At 43.6% G+C, this 20,981-nt stretch overlaps 1 protein-coding gene across 3 annotated transcripts in view; it reads right to left on the bottom strand.

Annotated features, from left to right (window-relative positions):
* LOC144502902 (coronin-1C-like) overlaps positions 1–20,981 on the bottom strand; it is a 189,877-nt gene that overhangs the window by 2,754 nt on the left and 166,142 nt on the right. For all 3 annotated transcript variants that reach the window (XM_078227313.1, XM_078227312.1, XM_078227314.1), the window contains 4 exons: positions 17,193–17,297; positions 5,357–5,502; positions 3,294–3,351; positions 1,420–1,656 (listed from right to left, as the gene is read on the bottom strand). In XM_078227313.1, the coding sequence (XP_078083439.1) occupies positions 1,420–1,656; positions 3,294–3,351; positions 5,357–5,502; positions 17,193–17,297 (546 nt within the window). The remainder of the gene's footprint in view (positions 1–1,419; positions 1,657–3,293; positions 3,352–5,356; positions 5,503–17,192; positions 17,298–20,981) is intronic.

Genomic DNA, 20,981 nt, shown 5'->3' with positions numbered 1-20,981 from the left:
GCACACCTCTTTTGTCTGCTATGCCTCTAATAATAACCTGGTGTTGTTAGACTTCTTACTCTAATAATAAAGCCAAGGATCGCAACCTCTCTTTAAAAATAGCTTCCTCACATTATCCAGTCAACCCCCAAATGTTCGGTTTCACCTTCTTAAAAGCATCCAAGTGAGTTGAGAGCGGAGTGCTGCATCAAATGCTGGGGAGGGATGACCATATCCTCCCACTAGATTTGGGAGTGGGGGGGGCATAGACATATAGCTGAGGCGGCAGGAGTGAGAGAAGGCCCAGGGGCTGGGTACAGGCTGAGGCAAGGCTGGTTGAGGGGACGACAATGCGGACACGGTAGGTAAGGAGGAGGATGTGGAATATTGGGATGGGATAAACAGTGAAAAAGGAAATATTAACAAGTTTAGCATTTTTGGCACTAGATAAATTGTCAAGCTCAGATGAAACATATTCCAGGCTGCCGAGAGAAGAAAAGGAGAAAACACTGAAGGTTCTGACCATCCTTTTCCAATCCTCTCTGGCTATAGGCATGGTGCTGAAGGATTGCTAATATTATACTGCTGTTCAAAAAAGGAGGAAGGGATAGGACAAGCTATTATAAGCCCGTCAACCTAAACTGTGTTGTGCAAATTATTGGAAAGAATTCTGAGGAATAGTATAAGTTGTTATTTAGAAAGACAGCTGGCATGGATTTGTTAAAAGGGCGTGTCTGGCTATCTTAATTGATCCTCATTGCTGCCACCTCAAAATTCAGAGAGTAGAGCACACTTGACATAGTCTAAATGGTTTTTTTTGCAGACTCATAGCTGACTGGTCAGAAAATTAAAAGCCTTTGAGGTCCAAGCTCAATAACAGGAAACAAAGGTGAAGGCTGGTGAGTGTTTTGGTGACTGCAAGGCTGTTCCAGCTATGCCCAATATTCAGTCTCTTGCTTTGCGCGGTACATAGCAACGGTTTAGATTTAAAAGGTAGTAGACATGACTAAGACTAAATACTAAAGTTGGCCATCTAGACGATGGCGAGGGAGAAAGGGAACAATGGATCAGTCAGGTGGGCAGAAAAGCAGCAAATGGAATTCGGTCCAGAGAAGTGTGATGGAATGAGTTTGGGGAAGATGAACAAAACAAGACCACGCACATTGAATGGTAGGATATTGAGAAATGCAGAGAAACAGAAGGACGTTGGAATGTATGTCCACAGAACCCTGAAAGCAGGGCAGTTAGATAAGACGGTTAAGAAGGAATACTCATCAAATTAACCAAATCCATGCTCTTGAGATCTTAAAAGGAAGTCAGAATAAATAAGACATCACAGTAAGGCTGGATTTCAACACTCAGGAGGGGCCAGTTTGTTTTATATTTGGAGCTTAAAAAGAACAGGAGTAGATACAACAGCAGCCCAGATGATGTACTTACTACATTGAGGCTGGGTCCCTTCAAGGGAGTGGTGCCACTGTCACATTTCTTGTTCAGCGCTGGTTTGTCTAAACGGTTCCGCTGGACTTTAAGCTCTCGGTTCTTCCCAGGTACGTAGCCATCTTTCAGGGAGATGAGGATGGGGTCCCGGTTTTGTCCTTCAAACCATTCTTCCGCTTCCAATGCAGCTTCAGGTCCAGGTGTATTGGGATATAAATCATCTTGATAAAGGTCAGACTAGAAAAGGAAAATGGCCCTTTAGGGAAAGTAATCTGCCGGCCTTACCCGGTCTGGCCGACATGTGACTCCAGAGCCACAGCAATGTGGTTGACTCTCAAATGCCCTCGGGCAACTGGGGATAGGCAATAAATGCTGGCCAGCCAGCAACGCCCATGTCCCACAAATGAATAAAACATTTTTTTTTACAAATCTATAAGAAACTAACAGTAACATACTTCAGTTTATAGCCAGGATATTCAAGGATCATGGGATATGATGTACAGCCTTCTGACTGGAATGGATGATATTAGAGAGAGAGAACACTATATAGGTTATAGCTAATGCCGGGAATTTCCTGCCCCCCCAATGAATTCTTGGGAGATGGGTGTTGAAAGGTCAGCTGTTACTGCCCATCGCAGCTGTCCCCAGGATGGTGTAGTGAGCTACTTTGAACCCCTGTAGTGCAGGTATTGTGATATGGGGCATAATGACCACCCAGCCTCTACTCTAATCCGATACAGTAAGTAGTCTCACAACAGCAGGTTAAAGTCCAACAGGTTAAAGTCCAACAGGTTTATTTGGTAACACGAGCTTTCCGAGCACTGCTCCTTCATCAGGTGAGTGGAGGTTAGTTCACAAACATGGCATATATAGGCAAAGACAATTACAGATTAGGGGCAACGCTCCAAAACCCCATGCTACCAAATAAACCTGCTGGACTTTAACCTGGTGTTGAGAGACTACTTACTGTGCCCACCCCAGTCCAACATCGACAACTCCACATCTAATCTGATACAGCATGCTTTTTTTAAAAAAAAAACTGCAACTTTTAACGATAAACTATTTGGTCAAAGTGGTGCTTCTGCAGAACCTCCTTCTCCCTGCTAACCCCCTGCAGATTGTCGTGTGGTCTGTTCATTTATTCAGCAACTCATCCATGAAATGTGGAGTTACACACACACAGAGGAAATCTTCACCACAAATGAATGACAGTTGCCCTGTTACATGCAACTTTACAAAAGCAAAGAAATTAATTTGAGGGAGATGTGCAAACAAGAGATTGTCGTCTTTTTTTTTTAAAAAGAAAAAGGAACCGAATACGCCTGATGCATTGGTGTGGCATAGTTCTTGTTTTCCATGTTGGGGGAGGTTAGGTTTCAATTTTTAAAAAAATGTGTCCCCTCTGAAGTCACTGCACTCTTTCCACCCGCGCACCCCCCCCCCCCCCCCCCCCCCCCCCCCCCCCCCCCCCCCCCCCCCCCCCCCCCCCCCCCCCCCCCCGGTACCTCCTCCAATAATTGCAGTTGCTGATGCTTTGCCCTTCAGTTGTCCTCCCAGAAAGTTCCTAGCCTTTACCTGGGTCCCTTACCTCAATAACACTACCCGGCATTGTGAGGGATGATAATTCTCTCTCGGCTGGGGCGGTTTGCCACCATTTTATCAGTGCTCGGCCCCTGTAATATTCTCATTACCACACATACCCTTTACAATAGTTAACCTGTTCCACCGTTCAGGCCCCCGAACGCCATCTACTCTCTAGCCATAGACAGGGCTCAGAACACTCTCACTCTCAAGTCACTAGTGGAACCAAATCTCTTGCCTCTATAGAAGCACAGATAGTCAAGTTCTGCTTTTCAAGCTAGAACTTCACCCACCTTTCTTGGCACAGTCATGATGATTGGCTCACATTTCCTTTCATGAAGTTTAAAAAACCTGTAAATTGAAAATATTTTAAATGTTTTAATTCAATATTCATGGAATAAAGATCATGTCAGTACATCATTCACCTGTATAAAGACATCACTAATCCATAACTGTAAAACATTGTCGGTATCAATGTAACAGATATGCCTGTAAATCCCACCCGAAGCTGACATCTCTCGATAACTCAAAAAAAATACTTTATGTAGAACCGTATAGAGTACCTACAGTGCAGAAAGTGGCCATTTGGCCAATCGAGTTTGCACTGTCTCTCCGAAAGAGCAACCCACCCAGGCCCTCCCCTCCGCCCTATCCCCGCAACCCCACACATTTACAAGGCTAATCCACCCAACCTACACATCTTTGGACACTAAGGTGAAATTTGGCATGGTCAATCCACCCAACCTACACAACTTTGGACTTTAGGAGGAAACTGGAGCACCCGGATGAAACTCACGTACACATGGGGGAAATGTTGAAACTCCAGACAGACAGTAGCCCAAGGCTGGAACTGAACACAGGTCCCTGGCACTGTGAGGCAGCAGTGTTAACCACTGTGCCACCAAGTCATCCTGGGGAGATTTCAAAGCTGCAATCTCATCTCTGGCTTTAGAGTTTATATGCCTTCAGCATCTTGGATTTGTGATCAGGTAACCTTTATTCTTTAGATTACAAGTAGCAAGCTATTACACAGGTAGAGCCAAGCCAGATTATACTAAACCAACAGGATACAGAATGCACATCTCTCAATCTACAGGAACCTGAATTCCTGACTCATCCCAGACCAACAGTTTTCTAAGCGATCGTTATGTCATTTTACTTGTAAATGGCCTATATCTAGCTTTATCTGATTAATGTGGAAGACCAACAAAGGTCAGATAGGAATTGGGATGGAGGATAAGGTGGCAAGTGACTGGAAGCTCAGTACTCACACCCCTCAGTAAGTTACTGTAATGCCAGCCCAGATTTTGTGCTCAAGTTTGTGGATTACGATTTGAATTCACAATCTTCTGAGCTAGAGGCTGGAATGTTACCAACAGTGCCGATACAGTGGTGTCTAACTTCACCCAGTGGAAAACACTGTACAAGCTTTTTCCTCAGGTTTGTTCTGAAACTATAACTCTTGTTTCTCTCTCCACAGATACCACCCGACTTGCTGAGCATTTCTAACATTTTCTGTTTTTATTTCATCTTTGCTGCCTGTGGTAATCACCAGTCAGCTCTGTACAACATTCTTACTGTGACATGTTTCTACAACTCTGATAACGTACGGACTGGATAATGTAACATGTTTGAGGAGAGTCAAGTTTCAGACATTTGTAAGATGTAGTTGGGAATCGTGAGTCTCTGGCCTAACCCCAGATTAAAGATTCATCGGATAGGCCTTAATTAACATTCCCTTTTATGGGTTTAATCTCAGTATTAAAAGGCAGCAGGTCAAGATCAGGGAGATTTTTCACTTTCATGTTTGAGGAATGAATGGCATGTGACACAGCGGAACAGAAATTTTACTAATTCCCAAACTGCTCCCTTACAAGAAATATTTATCAGCAATGGCAGCATGGTAGCATAGTGGTTAGCACTGCTTCCTCACAACGCTAGGGACCCAGGTTCAATTCCCAGCTTAGGTCACTGTCTGTGCAGAGACTGTACGTTCTCCCCATATCTGCGTGGGTTTCCCCAGGCTGCTCCAGTTTCCTCCCATAGTCCGAAAGACACACTGGTTAGGTGCATTGGCCATGCTAAATTCTCCCTCAGTGTACCCGAACAGCAGTGTGGCAACTAGGGGATTTTCACAGTAACTTTGTTGCAGTTTTATGTAAGCCTACTTGTGACACTAATAAATAAACTTAAAAACAATGTATTTTACAGTCATCCCAGCTCCCTTTCTCTCCAGGGGAGAATGATGCTTGCGGTATACAAAAAGTTAAAGGACAGAAACAATGTACAGAAAGGGAACATTATGTTTAAAACAAAAAGGTGCTGATCTTTCAAACTGTAGCACAGCACCCCTTACCTGGCAATCTCACATCTGGTAACATCAAGGCCCCTTTTTGGCATGTATCCCATCCCTCGCTGCGGCTCCTTGCTGGCGAACGTGTTTAAGTAATGGACATATGGTGATTCATCTGTGATCTCGAAATACCGAATACTGCTGTCACCCTGTTTTAAACAAAAGGTAGAGTTAAATCACTCACTATAAAGTCTCCTGCGAAAGAACTGAAAACCTAAATCTATGTGTGGCACCATAATTGGTGGGATGGTCAGGAAAGAGAAACTAAAATTAAAGAGTATGGTGTTAAGCAATAATCTGCCATGCTCCAGCAACCATGTCATGTTCAAAGATAATGGGAAAAGCAATGGCCTACAAAATAACAGATACTAGACTTCAAAGTCATCCATCAGCAGTGAAGGCTCCGGCTGTTCTGATGGTCATAAATATAATGTGGTACTAAATGTTCAGCCATTGAACTATTTGGTTCAGTTTTTTTAATTGTCCACAAGAAACCAAAACTACGTTTAGAAAGAGAGAGAGAAAATATACATTATACATTTTAACAATTACTTTTAAAAAAAATGTTCACAACATCCTTAAAGTTACAAAGCCAATGCTCAGAGTGGACCGGGCGGATCTGAATCCATTCCTTGCTTGCTCCAAAAACCAAATTCAAAATCCAATTGAATCCAATTCATGGTCTCCACAGGAGACACAAACAAGATCCAAGCTGACAAGATTTAAGGCATCTTGGGCTCGATCTTAGCCAAAAGGCCGAGGAGCGAATGAGGTTTAGTGTCCAGGATCTGGACCGGTCACTTTAACCAATCTTCATCCTGTCATGTTGGCTCTTTACTATATCAGGAACATCTTTTACAAATTTCTCATCTGAGTCTGAACCACTTGATTTGGAAAGAAGTGTAATAAAAATAAGCTATGTTGGGGGATTTCTTTTTACAGCAAAGAAGGAAAACAGTGTAGAAACAATATGAATAATTATACTAAAAACAGAAGTTCAAGAAGAATGAGGAAGAGAGATGGAAATTAGCCTCTCTAAAGACAGGTCTGCACACTGCTCTCTCAGTCCAAGTTAACAGGGCTAAGTCTTCGCATAAAAAAAATATGATATATATGTCCTCGTAGCTACTTTCTAAAATTTCAAAACTGGACAATGACCTTTTAAAATGATTGAAACTATGCCTGGCTGTGGCCCTCAATGAGCTATCTGGCAGTATCACTGCACCTTGTGCCTTATTATCTCAGAAGAGGCGCTAATAACCCTTTGGGCTACAGGGACCAAATTGAAAGGGAATAATAAAAAGGCCATCTACATTTCATAAACCAGGCCTGGACACCAGAGTCTCTTCGGACAAACAGCGCTGCAATTTTCCTTTGAAATTCCCAGGATTAACAATCCCAGGAACTCAGACAAAGGAATATACACACTTCGCAAAGCCAACTGGAGAGGTGGGCGTTATATGTCACACTACCCAGGAGAACCAGTTGTACTGTTTTACTGTACTGTAAAACTCAGCCTGTCATCTTCCACCTACCAACTGCAGCACAAAACAAGGGGGCTTTGCAGGTTTTGTCTGGGCCCCGTCTACACTTTCTGACCTTGTGTACCATCGCCGACAAGACTATTTCATTTGAGTGCCTATCTCATCATAGAAGTCAACTCTGCTGGAAAAGTGAATTATCCAGCATCAAATGAACCTGCCAACTTCTGTGACGGAATTTGTCGTTGGATTTTGATTCTGGACTCATGAAATAATTCTTTACTCGGTGGTCTTTGTCTTCTAAATCTTGCTTTCTCCATCTCTCATTTACTGTATGAATGAACAGGGGACTATGTAGCAACACCCGTCCCTGCTCCATAAGGTGTCCCTCCCCTCCCTCCCTACTCAACTTCTCCCCAGATATAAAAAAAAAATCATAGAATCCTACAGTGCAGGAGGTGACCATTTGACCCATTGAGTCTGCACCGGCCACAATCCCACCCAGGTCCTATCCCCATAATCCAATGCATTTACCCTAGTTGATTCCCCTGACACTAAGGGGCAATTTAGGATGGCCGATCCATCTAACCTGCACATTTTTGGAATGTGGGAGGAAACCAGAGCACCCGGAGGAAACCCATGCAGAAACGGGGAGAACGTGCAAACTCCACACAGACAGTGACCCAAGCCAGGAATCGAACCCGGGTCCCTGGGGCTGTGAGGCAGCAGTGCCAACCCACTGTGCCACCGTCCAGGATCTGGAAAGACCACTGTGACCAATCTCAGTCCTGCAAAGCTGGCTCCCTACCACATCAGGAATATCTTTTTTTCTTAAATGAATTCCTCAGCCAAGACTGAACCATTTGATTGGGGAGCAAGTGTTGTTAAAAATAAGCCACGTCGGGGGATTTTTATAACAAAGGAAAAGCGTAGAAACGATATGATTAATCACACTGAAAACAGAAGTTCAAAAAGAATGAGGAATAGAGATGGGAATCAGCCCCAGTACAAGCCGGGTGTGCACATTGCTCTCTCAACCCAAGTGTATCACTACCGGCTGAACTCATCACCAGTTACAGGCTGCATGCAACATCAATGCAAAAAGCCCTCTCCACCAATGTGCTGAAGGGAGATATCATGATCGAGTATTTACTAAATAAATATTCTTAAATATCACAACTGAATTGAAGCAGTTAGAATGTTCTAATTCCAGTAAAGCATACCTCCAGACAGCCTATGGGGTGGTGGCAGTTTTAGGAACATGCCCTGCTACAAATGTTGATTTCACAATGTTCACTATTTTTCTACAGCCATTTGGTATCTGTTGGGTGCACAGACACGCAGCACAGTAAAATAGTCTAGCAAAGGGAGATTCCAGAGAGTTGTTACCAATGTCGTCCAATCAATCTATTCTTTTCCAAGGTCTATGTTTTCTTGCTCAGTTTAGATCTTGCCCTCAAATACCTCAAGAAGAAATGTCATTGTTTTTTTTGCACGTTCCTGGTTAAATGAAACATGGTAATATAGCGTGTGAATAAACTGCATCACCGTGGCTGTCCACCTTGGTTGGACAATCCAAGTTTGCAAGCCAGGAAAACGGTACTGAAACTGTTCTTAAACCACCACAGCAGCTTGACCAGGTTGAAAATTTAGCTTTCGCTCCACAGCAGGTAGAAAAAGACTCTTTCACATGAAACCTGCTCAAATGGAGCATCCTGTGCAAATCCTCCGTGGCTCATTGCAATGAGCTGAAAGGGAGAATCAAGAGGACAGGCAGCAAAGCAAAGCTGAGGACACCATCAGATCAGCTGTGAACTTGCCGAGTGGCAAAGCAGGCTCCAGGCGCTGAATGGCCTATTCCTGCTCTTGTTGTGTCATGTGTGTGGGGAATGTGACCAAGGTGGGTGGAAACCAAAGATTGGCAGGGTAAGCAGCTAAGCAGCAATGGGGGAGCCTTCAGATGGTTTGTGCACAGGCTAGATATCATCACCTGGGGGAAAGAAAAAATGCCCAGGGCGAACGCTCCTTGAATGACTAAAATTACAAAGATTAAAAGGAAACAGGGAAAGGGGATTATGATTAGTCTCAGTTTCGTAGAGTAGAAAACCAAGCTGCACACAAAAATAAGGAAATAAGAGGGGAGAAGAGATTAGTCGATAACATAAAAGGGAACCCAAACATTTTTCAGAAGCATATAAAGAATAAGAGTGAGGGGAAAGGTGAAGCCAATGAGGGACCAAAAGGAGATAATCTCCTGAAGCACTAAATTAGTTATTTTGCGCCAGTCTTCACTATAGAGGATGGTACTAATGAAGCAATGCGATAAGGAGACAGAGATAAGTTTCAAAATCGAGAAGTCACCTTTCCAAGTGGATTCATCCTAAATTGTTGAGGGGAAGCGGGGGTGGAAAGTGCAGAGACTCCAGTCATAATCTTTCAATCTGACTTTGACATTGCAGTGAAGCCAGAGGACTGAAAGATTTCAAATGTTACAACCCTGGTTTAAAGGTGGGTGAGTGAGTGGTGAAAATAAACCCAGTAATTACAGGTCAGTCAGCCCAAGGTCTGTGGTGTGGAAACTTTGGGACTCTAATCAAAGACAGAACTAACTGTCACTTAGAAAAATATAGGTTAATAAAAGAAAGCCTGGATGCGTTTGTTAGAGGAAAATCGCGTTTGACGAACTTGATTGTATTATTTGCGGCGTGAATGGGCTTTCAAAAGGGGTTTAATAATGGACTTCTGAGCGAAACTGAAGCACTTGTGATTAGAGGGAAATGGAAAGCAGTATATGAAATTGGCCAAGAAAGTATACAGTAATACTCCCAGGGCTCAGTACAAGTACCACTGCTCCTCTGGATCACTCAGAACACAGTAACTTCATCGCAGTGTTAATGTAAGCCTACTTGTGACACTAACAAATAAACGTCAAACTTTTAATGAAGCAGTACCCCTAAAATTAGTCTTCAATTATTTTTACTATCTTAACTTTGGCCACCAGTCACACTATTTAAATATACAGGTTACATTTCTACTCGGTGACAGATAACAAACCATGTTCAATGGCAATTGGTGCATCTTCCAGCACAGAATCATAAACACTAATCCAATGGAAACCAAAACTACAACGAGAATTCAGCTTTAATTTTTGGAGTAAAGGGTTTATTTCTCAACTGAAAATATCATGCAGGGCTTGCACGTTACTGGAATTGAGATTATGGTATGACAAAGATTGCTGACGAGTCATGAGAAATAAGATTTGGATATAGGCACAAGAGGAACGATCTCCAAATTTACTGAACGAGGATTCGACAGAGACTGAATTATTAGAAAACAGCGGAAGAGTGGTTTTAGCCTGGTCACAAATGGTCATTGAGGCAGAGGCCATTTGGAATTAAATGAGTATTTCTGGTAATAGAAGCAGATTCAACAGCAACTTCCAAAAGAGAACTCGATGTTGAACTGAAAGTGATCTGGGGGATTTGGAGAAAGCAGGGAGGGAAGTGGGAGAATGGCTCCTTCAAAAGGATTGGCAAGTGTCAGTGGGCCAAGTGGCTGTCTCCTGTGATACATGATTCTGTGAATATAGAAGGATGCAGGACAGTAAAATAGGGAGAGAGTAGGTGGTTCCGTTCAAATAGCTAGTTGTAGCACGGCGACATGATGGAGTTTCCCTCTGTTGTTTTGCTGTAATTTCCACATGTGCATACATAGCAGTGAATGGCAAGACCGCACCACCTAGTGGAGCCAGCCTGCACTGCGACACATATTAAAACAAAGGTTCTGGACATAGAAAGGACACAGTTTAGATGCAGCCTTTTCATTAGAGGCCACATGATCTTGGATGCCACGTCCACTCAAAATATTAACAGCTCTACTCTCCTTTAAGATAAGGGCTTTTGAGTTTGGAACTTCAGCAGTATTTCAATAACAAAGCAAGGGCAAAGGGATTTTGAACACTACACTTACTCCGAACATTCCTATTCACTTGTAAACTGTATTATGGCAAGAGAGGAAGTAAGCAATATTATTGAGTTGCCAACTCCAGCCTCCTGGTGGTCAGTCAGTAGGCAATGACAGTGATTAGGCTGTCAATGAATGAAAAGGTCACAATAAAATGGAGTGAATGACAGATGCTAGCCTGATACGGCAGGTATACACCATGAAAAAAAACTGCTGCACATATAAACTCAACCGTTTCCAAAGTGCTGTCTAAATTAGGTCTTGATAGTGGCACTGGGAAATGGCTGGGGGAGCTGTGCAAACTCTCCAGAGAAACAGTGGTCACGAGTTGGCTCTCTGGCGCTCGAATGAATCAGTTATTTTAACTGTGCAGATGTTCCTTGTTTACCCTGGATTGCACAGCACAGGACGCAGAGCCAAGTTCTCTTTCTGTCACCATGTTAAAAATCAGGCAATTTGAAATTCTTGATTCAAAAGAGGATATCCCCACAATTAAAACATGCTGCTTGGGTGAAATAATTATCAAGTCTCCAACTTTTTAGAAGATCCTGACACCAAGTAAATCTTAATTTTCTTCATTTCTACAGACACACACCCGCCCACTCCCCTCCCCGACACCCTCCCAAACATGCGCCGCCACCCCTCCCCCCAGACACACAAACGTAGCCCCCCTTACCCACATCAGACACACAAGTGTTCCCAGACAGATACGCCCCTAGAAGTAGGAATTATGGAATTGTCACAAGCAGGAGTTTTGCCCCATTCTCCCTCTCCCGAGATAGTGGTTAATTGCAGGGTGTTCATTACCACTCACCCTGAAGGAGAATACCGTTCGGACCATTTGCTCTTATATCCCCATTTTTTTACCTCTGCGCAGGATCAAATTGACTAATTGACAATGTTCATCCTGACTCTCAGTTTACCTAGTCATTGGAAAAACTCACTGTACTCAGTATTTTAAAATGAAGGTTTCATAGCTGCTGGTTGAGATTGTTGCAGCCACCATTGAGACAGTGGACCTTCTCAAGTTCAGATACTTTAGGATCAGAAGCTGCAGAGTCCACCCCGGCTATGGGACAAAATGAGGAATTAAATGGCAGAAAACAAGTGCGAACGCCAGCATTCAAATTGCAGCAAATGTTTGTATTGAAGAATGTTAAATCATTCATGGAAGCATTTCAGCATTCCTCAATTTTAAAGGAATAATCCACTTTTCTTTTTTTTAAGGAATATTTTTGTTTTCAATGCAGGATTGCTGGACAAGTCAAGAAAAATTAGAGCCCAGAAAAATGAAAAAGGTAAATAATCAAACTAAACCATTCAGCCTCCTCCCCCAACCCCCACACTACTTCACACCACTTTTCAAGGCAGCTTCACATAAGAACTAGGAGCAGGAGTAGGCCATCTGGCCCCTCGAGCCTGCTCCACCATTCAATAATACCATGGCTGATCTTTTCGTGGACTCTGCTCCACTTACCCGCCCGCTCACCATAACCCTTAATTCCTTTACTGTTCAAAAATTTATCTATCCTTACCTTAAAAACATTCAATGAGGTAGCCTCAACTGATTCACTGGGCAGGGAATTCCACAGATTCACAACCCTTTGGGTGAAGAATTTCCTCCTCAACTCAGTCCTAAATCTGCTCCCCCTTATTTTGAGGCCATGCCCCCTAGTTCTAGTTTCATCTGCCAATGGAAACAACTTCCCTGCTTCTATCTTATCTATTCCCTTCATAATTTTATATGTTTCTATAAGATCTCCCCCCATTCTTCTGAATTCCAATGAGTATAGCCCCAGTCTACTCAGTCTCTCCTCATAAAGCCAACCCTCTCAACTCCGGAATCAACCTAGTGAATCTCCTCTACACCCCCTCCAGTGCCAGTATATCCTTTCTCAAGAAAGGAAACCAAAACTGTACACAGTACATGGATGAATCAATAAATGGCACAGATAGTGCCTTTAAGGATTTTGTCTTTTATACATTTGGATTGCACAGAGCAGCAGCAAGGCTGATCCCATCCTGAAGTCTTTGGATAAAGATTCAACACAGGCTGATCCAATTGGATGACATATACACAGCTGTTTGAATTGTAGGGTCAGGGCAGGTAGAAGACCATTTTAATGATGGATCCAGCATCAGACACTTTCATTAGCGAGTATTATTAACCTTGATCATACCAAATGCCAGCCTTGTTGCTCGCTTGGTTAAAGCTGGCTGTGGTTCGGAAATCAGCTCACTATCTATTTATAAATCCTCAAGTTCACAGAATTTCTAACCCAGGCGATTCAGTTTCTGGAGAACCAGTCATACTGTGCACGCCCCGATAAACTACAGTTAAGCGTGGACAGGAGAGTCATAAAACAGATTCTTTCACATGTAGCTATTTCTACTCAAGGGCGGCAGCACTGAACTCCAGGCGGTTAGAAGTGCAGCAAAGCCAAACAGCTCAGCAGTGACACCCGCTGGAGGCTCAGTGTGCTGCGCACAATGTGATATTTAACAAGCTTCATTGCTGGGGAACCAATTAGTGGAGAAACAGTGTACAGATACTGGGCCCTGTAGCTGGCAAGCTTGAGGCCGGATGTGTGGCAGATTTGAGGATTTTGCAGATTTCGGGCCCTTGGCCTGGCATGTGGTCATGATGCATAAATTATAATAAATAAATGGACACCAGCTTAGAATGCAGCTGGTTTTCGGGTCCTTCCGGATTGTGGGATGCTGGCTCAGGGGTCCCAGTCCTACATATCTCAATCTCACTGCTAAAATCCATTTCACAAAATTTGTCTGAAACTCAGTTTCCTCCTCCCTGCTCCTGTGGAAGGGATGGGAAGACTTGATTCTATTACTAAATATCCAGGACAAATAAGGATGCGACATGTGAGGAACAAAGCAAGAGTTAACGGTCAGATACATGGCAATGAATTAGAGGCAGTGCCTTTGATGGGTCACTCATATTGCCCATTGGTTATCAATAGCACTGGCAGAGGCCCATGAACCATTCCCTTAAATAATTCCCGTGATCGAGAATGAAAAACTTCCCATTTGCCTTGCTGAAAAATCCACCTTTCACATATTTTACAAACGGGCTGACAATAAGTCTCTGGAACGGCCCAATGTCCCATTTTGGAAGGGCTGTGTTAACAAGAGCTGACACCGTTAACACTGACCTGGCAACCCCTCCTCCCCTCCCCTTTCATTTCCATCCTCACCCGTTTCCAGTCTTGTGGATTTTCTCTGCTATCAGGCGAGACAAGACAGAATTCAACCTTTCGGATTTTTAAAAAATATTCATTCGTGGGACATGTGCGTCACTGGCTGGCCAGCATTTATTGCCCATCCCTCGTTGCCCTCAAGGTGGTGGTGGTGAGCTGCCTTCTTTAAGCACAGCAAGAGTTTTAACAACACCAGGTTAAAGTCCAACAGGTTTATTTGGTAGCAAATGCCATTAGCTTTCGGAGCGCTGCTCCTTCGTCAGATGGCGTGGATATCTGCTCTCAAACAGGGCATACAGAGACACAAAATCAAGTTACAGAATACTGATTAGAATGCGAATCTCTACAGCCAACCAGGTCTTAAAGATACAGAATGTGAGTGGAGGGAGCATTAAGCACAGGTTAAAGAGATGTGTATTGTCTCCAGACAGGACAGCCAGTGAGATTCTGCAAGTCCAGGAGGCAAGCTGTGGGGGTTACTGATAGCGTGACATGAACCCAAGATCCCGGTTTAGGCCGTCCTCATGTGTGCGGAACTTGGCTATCAGTTTCTGCTCAGCAACTCTGCGCTGTCATGTGTCGTGAAGACCGCCTTGGAGAACGCTTACCCGAAGATTAGAGGCTGAATGCCTGTGACTGCTGAAGTGCTCCCCCACAGGAAAAGAACAGTCTTGCCTGGTGATTGTCACGCGGTGTTCATTCATCTGTTGTCGTAGCGTCTGCATGGTTTCCCCAATGTACCATGCCTCGGGACATCCTTTCCTGCAGCATTCTAATCAGTATTCTGTAACTTGATTTTGTGTCTCTGTATGCCCTGTTTGAGAGCAGATTTCCACTCCATTTGACGAAGGAGCAGCGCTCCGAAAGTTAATGGCATTTGCTACCAAATAAACCTGTTGGACTTTAACCTGGTGTTGTTAAAACTCTGACTGTGTTTACCCCAGTCCAATGCCGGCATCTCCACTTCTTGAAGCACTGCAGTCCATGTGCTGTGGGTTGACCCATAATGCCGTCGGAAAGGAATTTCAGGATTTTTACCCAGCGACTGTAAAGGAACAGCAACATTTCTCCAAGTCAGGATGATGAGTGGCTTGGAGGGGAACTTGCAGGTGGTGGTGTTCCCATGTATCTGCTGCCCTTGTCCTTCTGGATGGAAGTGGTTGTGTATTTGGAAGATGCTGTCTGAGGAACTTTGATGAACTGCTGCAGTGCATCTTGTAGATAGTACACACTGCTGTTACTGAGCATCGGTTTGTGGATGTGGTGCCAATCAAGCGGGCTGCTTTGTCCTGGATGATGTCAAGCTTCGAGTGCCGTTGGAGTTGCACCCATCCCTGCCTCACAGCGCCAGGGACCCGTGTTAGATTCCCAGCTTGGATCACTGTGCGGAGTTTGCACGTTCTCCCCATGTCTCCATGGGGTTTCCTCCGGGTGCTCCGGTTTCCTCCCACAGTCCAAAAGACATGCTGGTTAGGTGCATCGGTTCTTCCTCAGTGCACCGGAACAGGCACCAGACTGTGTCGACTAGGGTATTTTCACAGTAACTTAATTGCAGTTTTTATGTAAAACTACTAGTGACAATAATAAATAAACCAAAATTTGTACCATGTGGATGGTGGACAGGCTTTGGGGAATCAGGTGGTGGGTTACTCGCCACAGTATTCCCAGCCTCTGACCTGCTCTTGTAGCACTGTGTTTATGCGGTGAGTCCAGTTGAGTTTCTGGTATCACATTTACAAAAGTTGAGTTTTCTTTTAAAACCATATCCAGTGCAGTTAATTGGGGCTCTCAGCAGTTGTCTATATTTAGCGCTGATCACAGACTCGGTTCTGGAAACAGGCAAGCCACTGCTTTAACTGGGAAGCCAGGTACATACAAAGAAATTCTACTGCATCGGGAAAGCAGTTGTAAAAAGACAGCGCTATGATTTACACATCTGTTGAAATGATGGGATAACGCATTAATCTCTCAAAGGAAGAAATTTCATAATAAATTAATTGCTGGAGATACCTTTAAATATTGTATTCACAAAACACCAAAAAGTGAATTATATAGAGTAATTGTTATTCTAGACCAGGTCCCCAAGTTTAGCTAAGATCCAGTTAGTTGTATACCAGCTTCTACTTACTGACATAATTTTAGCTCTTTAATAGCCATCTAGCATCACTGGCCTGGCAAGGCCCCTGGATTTAACCAAACCTCATTCTTCCCAGTCATGCCAGGGTACAAATGGCTCCCAGGGCTTCTTCCGAGCAGTAACCCCTTTCCAGCACAGAGCCAATGATCTACTGCCACTTTCTCAGCTTTCTAAGCATTCTCCAAGGCGGCCTTCGCGACACACGATGGCGCAGAGTCGCTGAGCAGAAACTGATGGCCAAGTTCCGCACACACGAGGACGACCTCAACCGGGATATTGGGTTCATGTCACACTATCTGTAACCCCCACAGAGTTTCACTGGCTGTCTTGTCTGGAGACAATACACATCTTTTTAGCCTGTCTTGATGCTCTCTCCACTCACATTGTTTTGTTTCTTAAAGACTTGATTAGTTGTAAGTATTCGCATTCCAACCATTATTCATGTAAATTGAGTCTGTGTCTTTATATGCTCTGTTTGTGAACAGAATTCCCACTCACCTGAAGAAGGGGCTTGCAGCTCCGAAAGCTTGTGTGGCTTTTGCTACCAAATAAACCTGTTGGACTTAAACCTGGTGTTGTTAAACTTCTTACTGACTTTCTCAGCTCCCCAGGGCTTCTTCTGAGCCTTACCTGCAGAGCTCTCAAACAGCACCTGGGACTTCTGAGCCCCAACTGCAGAGTCAGCTAAAAGCCACATCTTTGCTGCCTGGAGCCTAAGAGCAGCAACGTTTCTGCCTGCTGCAAAACACTTCCCCAAAGCTAACAGAAGCTGAAATCCTGAAACCTTGTTAAGCTCCAACCATCTCCATGGCAATGGAGCCTCCCAGAGCTCACTGAACACTTTTAAATTAATTGTAGTTTTAACTCCCAAAACAAAACCATGCTCTGGGCTGCATCTTTTGCAAGCAGTGTAGACACCTCGTCTCCAATCCTCCAGCTACATAGGCCCCACTTGCTGCTTTATGATCTTAGCTTTCTAGCTGTTAACCACTTGGGTCAACATGATCCTAACCCCATGGTATATCCAAGATTGAAGTTCTTACCTTTCCGCACAAGTAAACAACATTTGTGTCCGCATCATAGAATGGTAAAAGCACTCCATTGCTGATGTCCATTTCATGCAGAGCCATGGGTTCATCCATGCTTTCCTAGAAAAAGAATCCAGAAACAGTAAAAACTCTGCAAACACACAAAAGAAAATTTGCAAATTGTTAACTTCCATGCTACTAGATATTCCCAGTGCATCATAATCAGGCAGCACGCGGCACTAAATACAGGCAGAATAGCTTCAGCTTTGACAATTTGTAGGTTTAAGTAGTTTGGATTGGTCCATGACTAGATATCAGACACAGTTTTTTAATGTAATTGTTCATGGATGCAGGTTTCATTGGCTAGTCCAGCATTTATTGCCCATCTCTAATTGCTCTCAAGAAAGTGGTTTTGGGCTGCCTTCTTGAATCACACTCTGATTCGAGACTTGTACATGATGGACAGACTTTGGACAGCCAGAAGGTGGGATACCTGCTGCAGAATTCCCAACATCTAACCTGCTCTTGTAGCCACAGGATTTATCTGGCTGGGACAGTTCAATTTCTGTTCAATGGCAACCCCCAGGATGTTGATAATGGGGAATTCAGCGATGGTCATACCATTGAATGGCAAAGCGAGATGGTCAGATTATTTCTTGTTGGAGATGGTCATTGCCTGGCACTGGTTTGGTGCAAATGTTACCTACCAGCTATCAGCCCAAGCCTGAATATTGCCCAGGTCTTGTGCATATGGATACAGACTACTTTAGTACCCGAGTTGTGAATGGTGCTGAACATTGCACAATCATCCACAAATAGCACAGCAACAAGAATGTTGGGCATTCAGACCCTCGAGCCTGCTCTGCCATTCAATTACATTCATGACCGATCTGTACCTTCACTCCATTTTACCTACCTTGGTTCCAAATCCCTTAACCTGACAAAAATCGCCATTTTAAAAGACTCCAGCATCAACAATTTTTGGGGGGAAAAGTTCCAGATTGCCCTTTGCAAGAAGAAGTGCTTCCTAACTTTACCTATTAACAGCCTAGCTCTCATTTTAAAGTTATGCCCCTTTGTGCTGGACTCCCCCCATCAGAGCAAATAACTTCTACCTATCTTTTCAACTCCTTCAATCCTTAAACCCTTTAATTAGATCACCCCTTAATCCTCTATACCATGGGAACACAAGTCTAGACTATATAACCTGGCCTCGATTGAACCCTTTAAGTCACAACATTGCCAAAATCAGAGTTAAATGAGAGAGCAATAAGTGACAATATGGAAGAAGACCCTGTGCTTAAGATGTCCAAAGATAGATTTTTAGATGAAGAATAAGAAAGGAGCACTAAATAGAGATAGCATACAGGCATTCAAAGGATAGCATATAGGCATTCAAAGAGATACCATTTGAAATGCATCACATATACAGAGACAGATAGAAACGGGAACATAAAGGAGAACTGCCATAGGGATGACCACGAACAAACGATGGTGGAGACTGGAGTGTCAACTGGCACACAAATCATTGAAGAGGTACAAGGCAACCAGGAAAGATAACGAACTGTGCCTGCAGCCACTTTAAGATGTAGTTTGCGATTGAGCAGGCTGGCAGTACTGCTGGGAGTGTGGCAGGTGCTGACTATGAAGTAAATCCAACAATGAGTGGTTGTTGAGGGCAATATTTTGGTGTGTGGCAAAATGCATCAGAAAGAACTTGGATTAGATTTTGGCAATAGGAATAAACACACAATCGGTGCTAATTCACAAGGACATTATGGTCTTTAAACCTTTGAACAAAGAGAATGAATGCCACCCATTGTGCTTTTGGCAACAATTATATGAAACAGGATGGGTAATGGCCAGTTTAAAAGTTACAAACTGTATATGCAATATGCAAGATATTTAAGAGTGTCGGATAAGGCTATCGTGATTCAAGGCCTCTACCAACCCATGCAAACAGGATTTGTGGAAAAATTGTTCAAAGGTGCATCAGTGCCACATACAAGCTTTTTTCCTGCATCGTGAGAACACTCTTTGAATTGTGCTTAGGGATCTTTCATGTCCACAAAAAAGACACACAGAGCCTTAGTTCAACATCACTTCCATCACTCCCTCAGTACTGCACTGAACTGTCCACCTAGATTTTAAGTTCAAGTGGAACCTCTAACTCAGTAATTGATAACGCTACCACTGAACCGTGATATTGCTTTTTAAGTTTAGGCCTTTACCTTAAAGCAAAATTACAACCTGCATCACCCAAGGTAAAAGGTTTAGAACACAAAATGGTCACTGCATTCCAGATACCACCTTTCAAAGATTGTCCAACCAGAGGGAAATGTTACCGTTAGAGATTAGATTGGACAGATGGATGGAAGAAAGGGGACATGGGAACAGTGAGGGTAAATGTAACTTGGATGATCGCATCCATGGAGGGTAAATGCTAACACCCACTGGTTGAGTCAGGCAGACTGATTTTAAATAGTTCAGAGCGTGTAACAATGCCTGGAACATTCCTATCACAGTGCCCCACCATGAATGACTCTTGACACTGCATTTGCCCATGAGTGGCATCACTTACCCTGCATGATGCCAGTTTTCAAAACTAGGATACAGCTTTAAGCTATAATTTCTGCAAAACTCCATGAACATAAAGTCAACTAAATCAAACAACTCACCAAATCCCTTAAAAACAGAACCTTCCTGACTACACAAATGAGGTGTGAATACTTGGCTAAAGGAATCTTCGGGGCTGTACAACTCTGGAAAAGAGATCTCTCCCAACACCCTTCTTTGAAATTTTTTCCAGAAAGTGGACGATATCCCTTTCCAGAGTCGCTGCCATCATTAACAATGATAGATCTATTTTGCTGCCTGACCCCCTTTTACCAAGGCCCAGGACACGTGGGGGCAACTTAGATGGAAATTCAAGTCCCCACCATTCGGTGAAGCAAGATGCTGGGATATCTGACCCCTCACTTTCAAATCGGAGTAACAAAAGAAGCTCCACTTCCCTAATCAGCCAGGTGGAGGCACTGCAAGATAGGGGTAAAACAAATCTACGGTTTATATCTAAATTTGCAATGCTACTGAATGATTTAGTGCACTGGAGGCTATCAGAGCACAAAGTGCAGACACAGTCCCACGCAGGAATTCAGCTTCAACTGAAAGCTCCAGAACAATGTTCAATGAGCAAAGTCCATGTGGAATGACAGTCATACGATGAAACTGTAAGGGAGGCTGCCATTTGGCCCGTGGTTCCTAGGTGGCTCTTTGGTGGAGCTAGCCACTTAATCCCACTCTCTTGCTCATTCCCCATAGTCATGTAAACTCTCTCCCTTCAAATACTGATCCAATTCTCTTATTGAACCTACTTCCATCCACCTTGCAGATCACAACAATTTGCTGTGTTAAAATAGTTCCATGACGCCTCTCCCTATTTACTCTATCAACACTATTGCACAGCTCTCCACTTAACCTTCTCTGTTCTAAGGGAAATAGCCCCAGCTTGTCAACTTTGAATTGCTCAGACCAAATATTGAACTGTGACCTGGTGCCCCCACAACTGTCCAGTCTTGACTGGGAAGTAGGGTACGATGCCAGATTGCAAACGGAAATACACTTCTTGGTCAAACAAATGGCTCAAACACAATCAACGTCACACTTGTTTACTGTACAGCCTTGAATGAAACATTCCCTCTGCATGTTCTCCACTATTGGCTGTGTTACATGCATGAAGTAAACTAGATCAGATAACTTGATGAGGATTTAGAAATTACAAATCAAAATTAAAATTCCGCTTTT

Source organism: Mustelus asterias, chromosome 13 (genome assembly GCF_964213995.1).
Source record: "Mustelus asterias chromosome 13, sMusAst1.hap1.1, whole genome shotgun sequence".
Lineage (NCBI taxonomy): Eukaryota > Metazoa > Chordata > Chondrichthyes > Carcharhiniformes > Triakidae > Mustelus > Mustelus asterias.
This window is presented reverse-complemented; position numbering and strand designations above follow the sequence as displayed.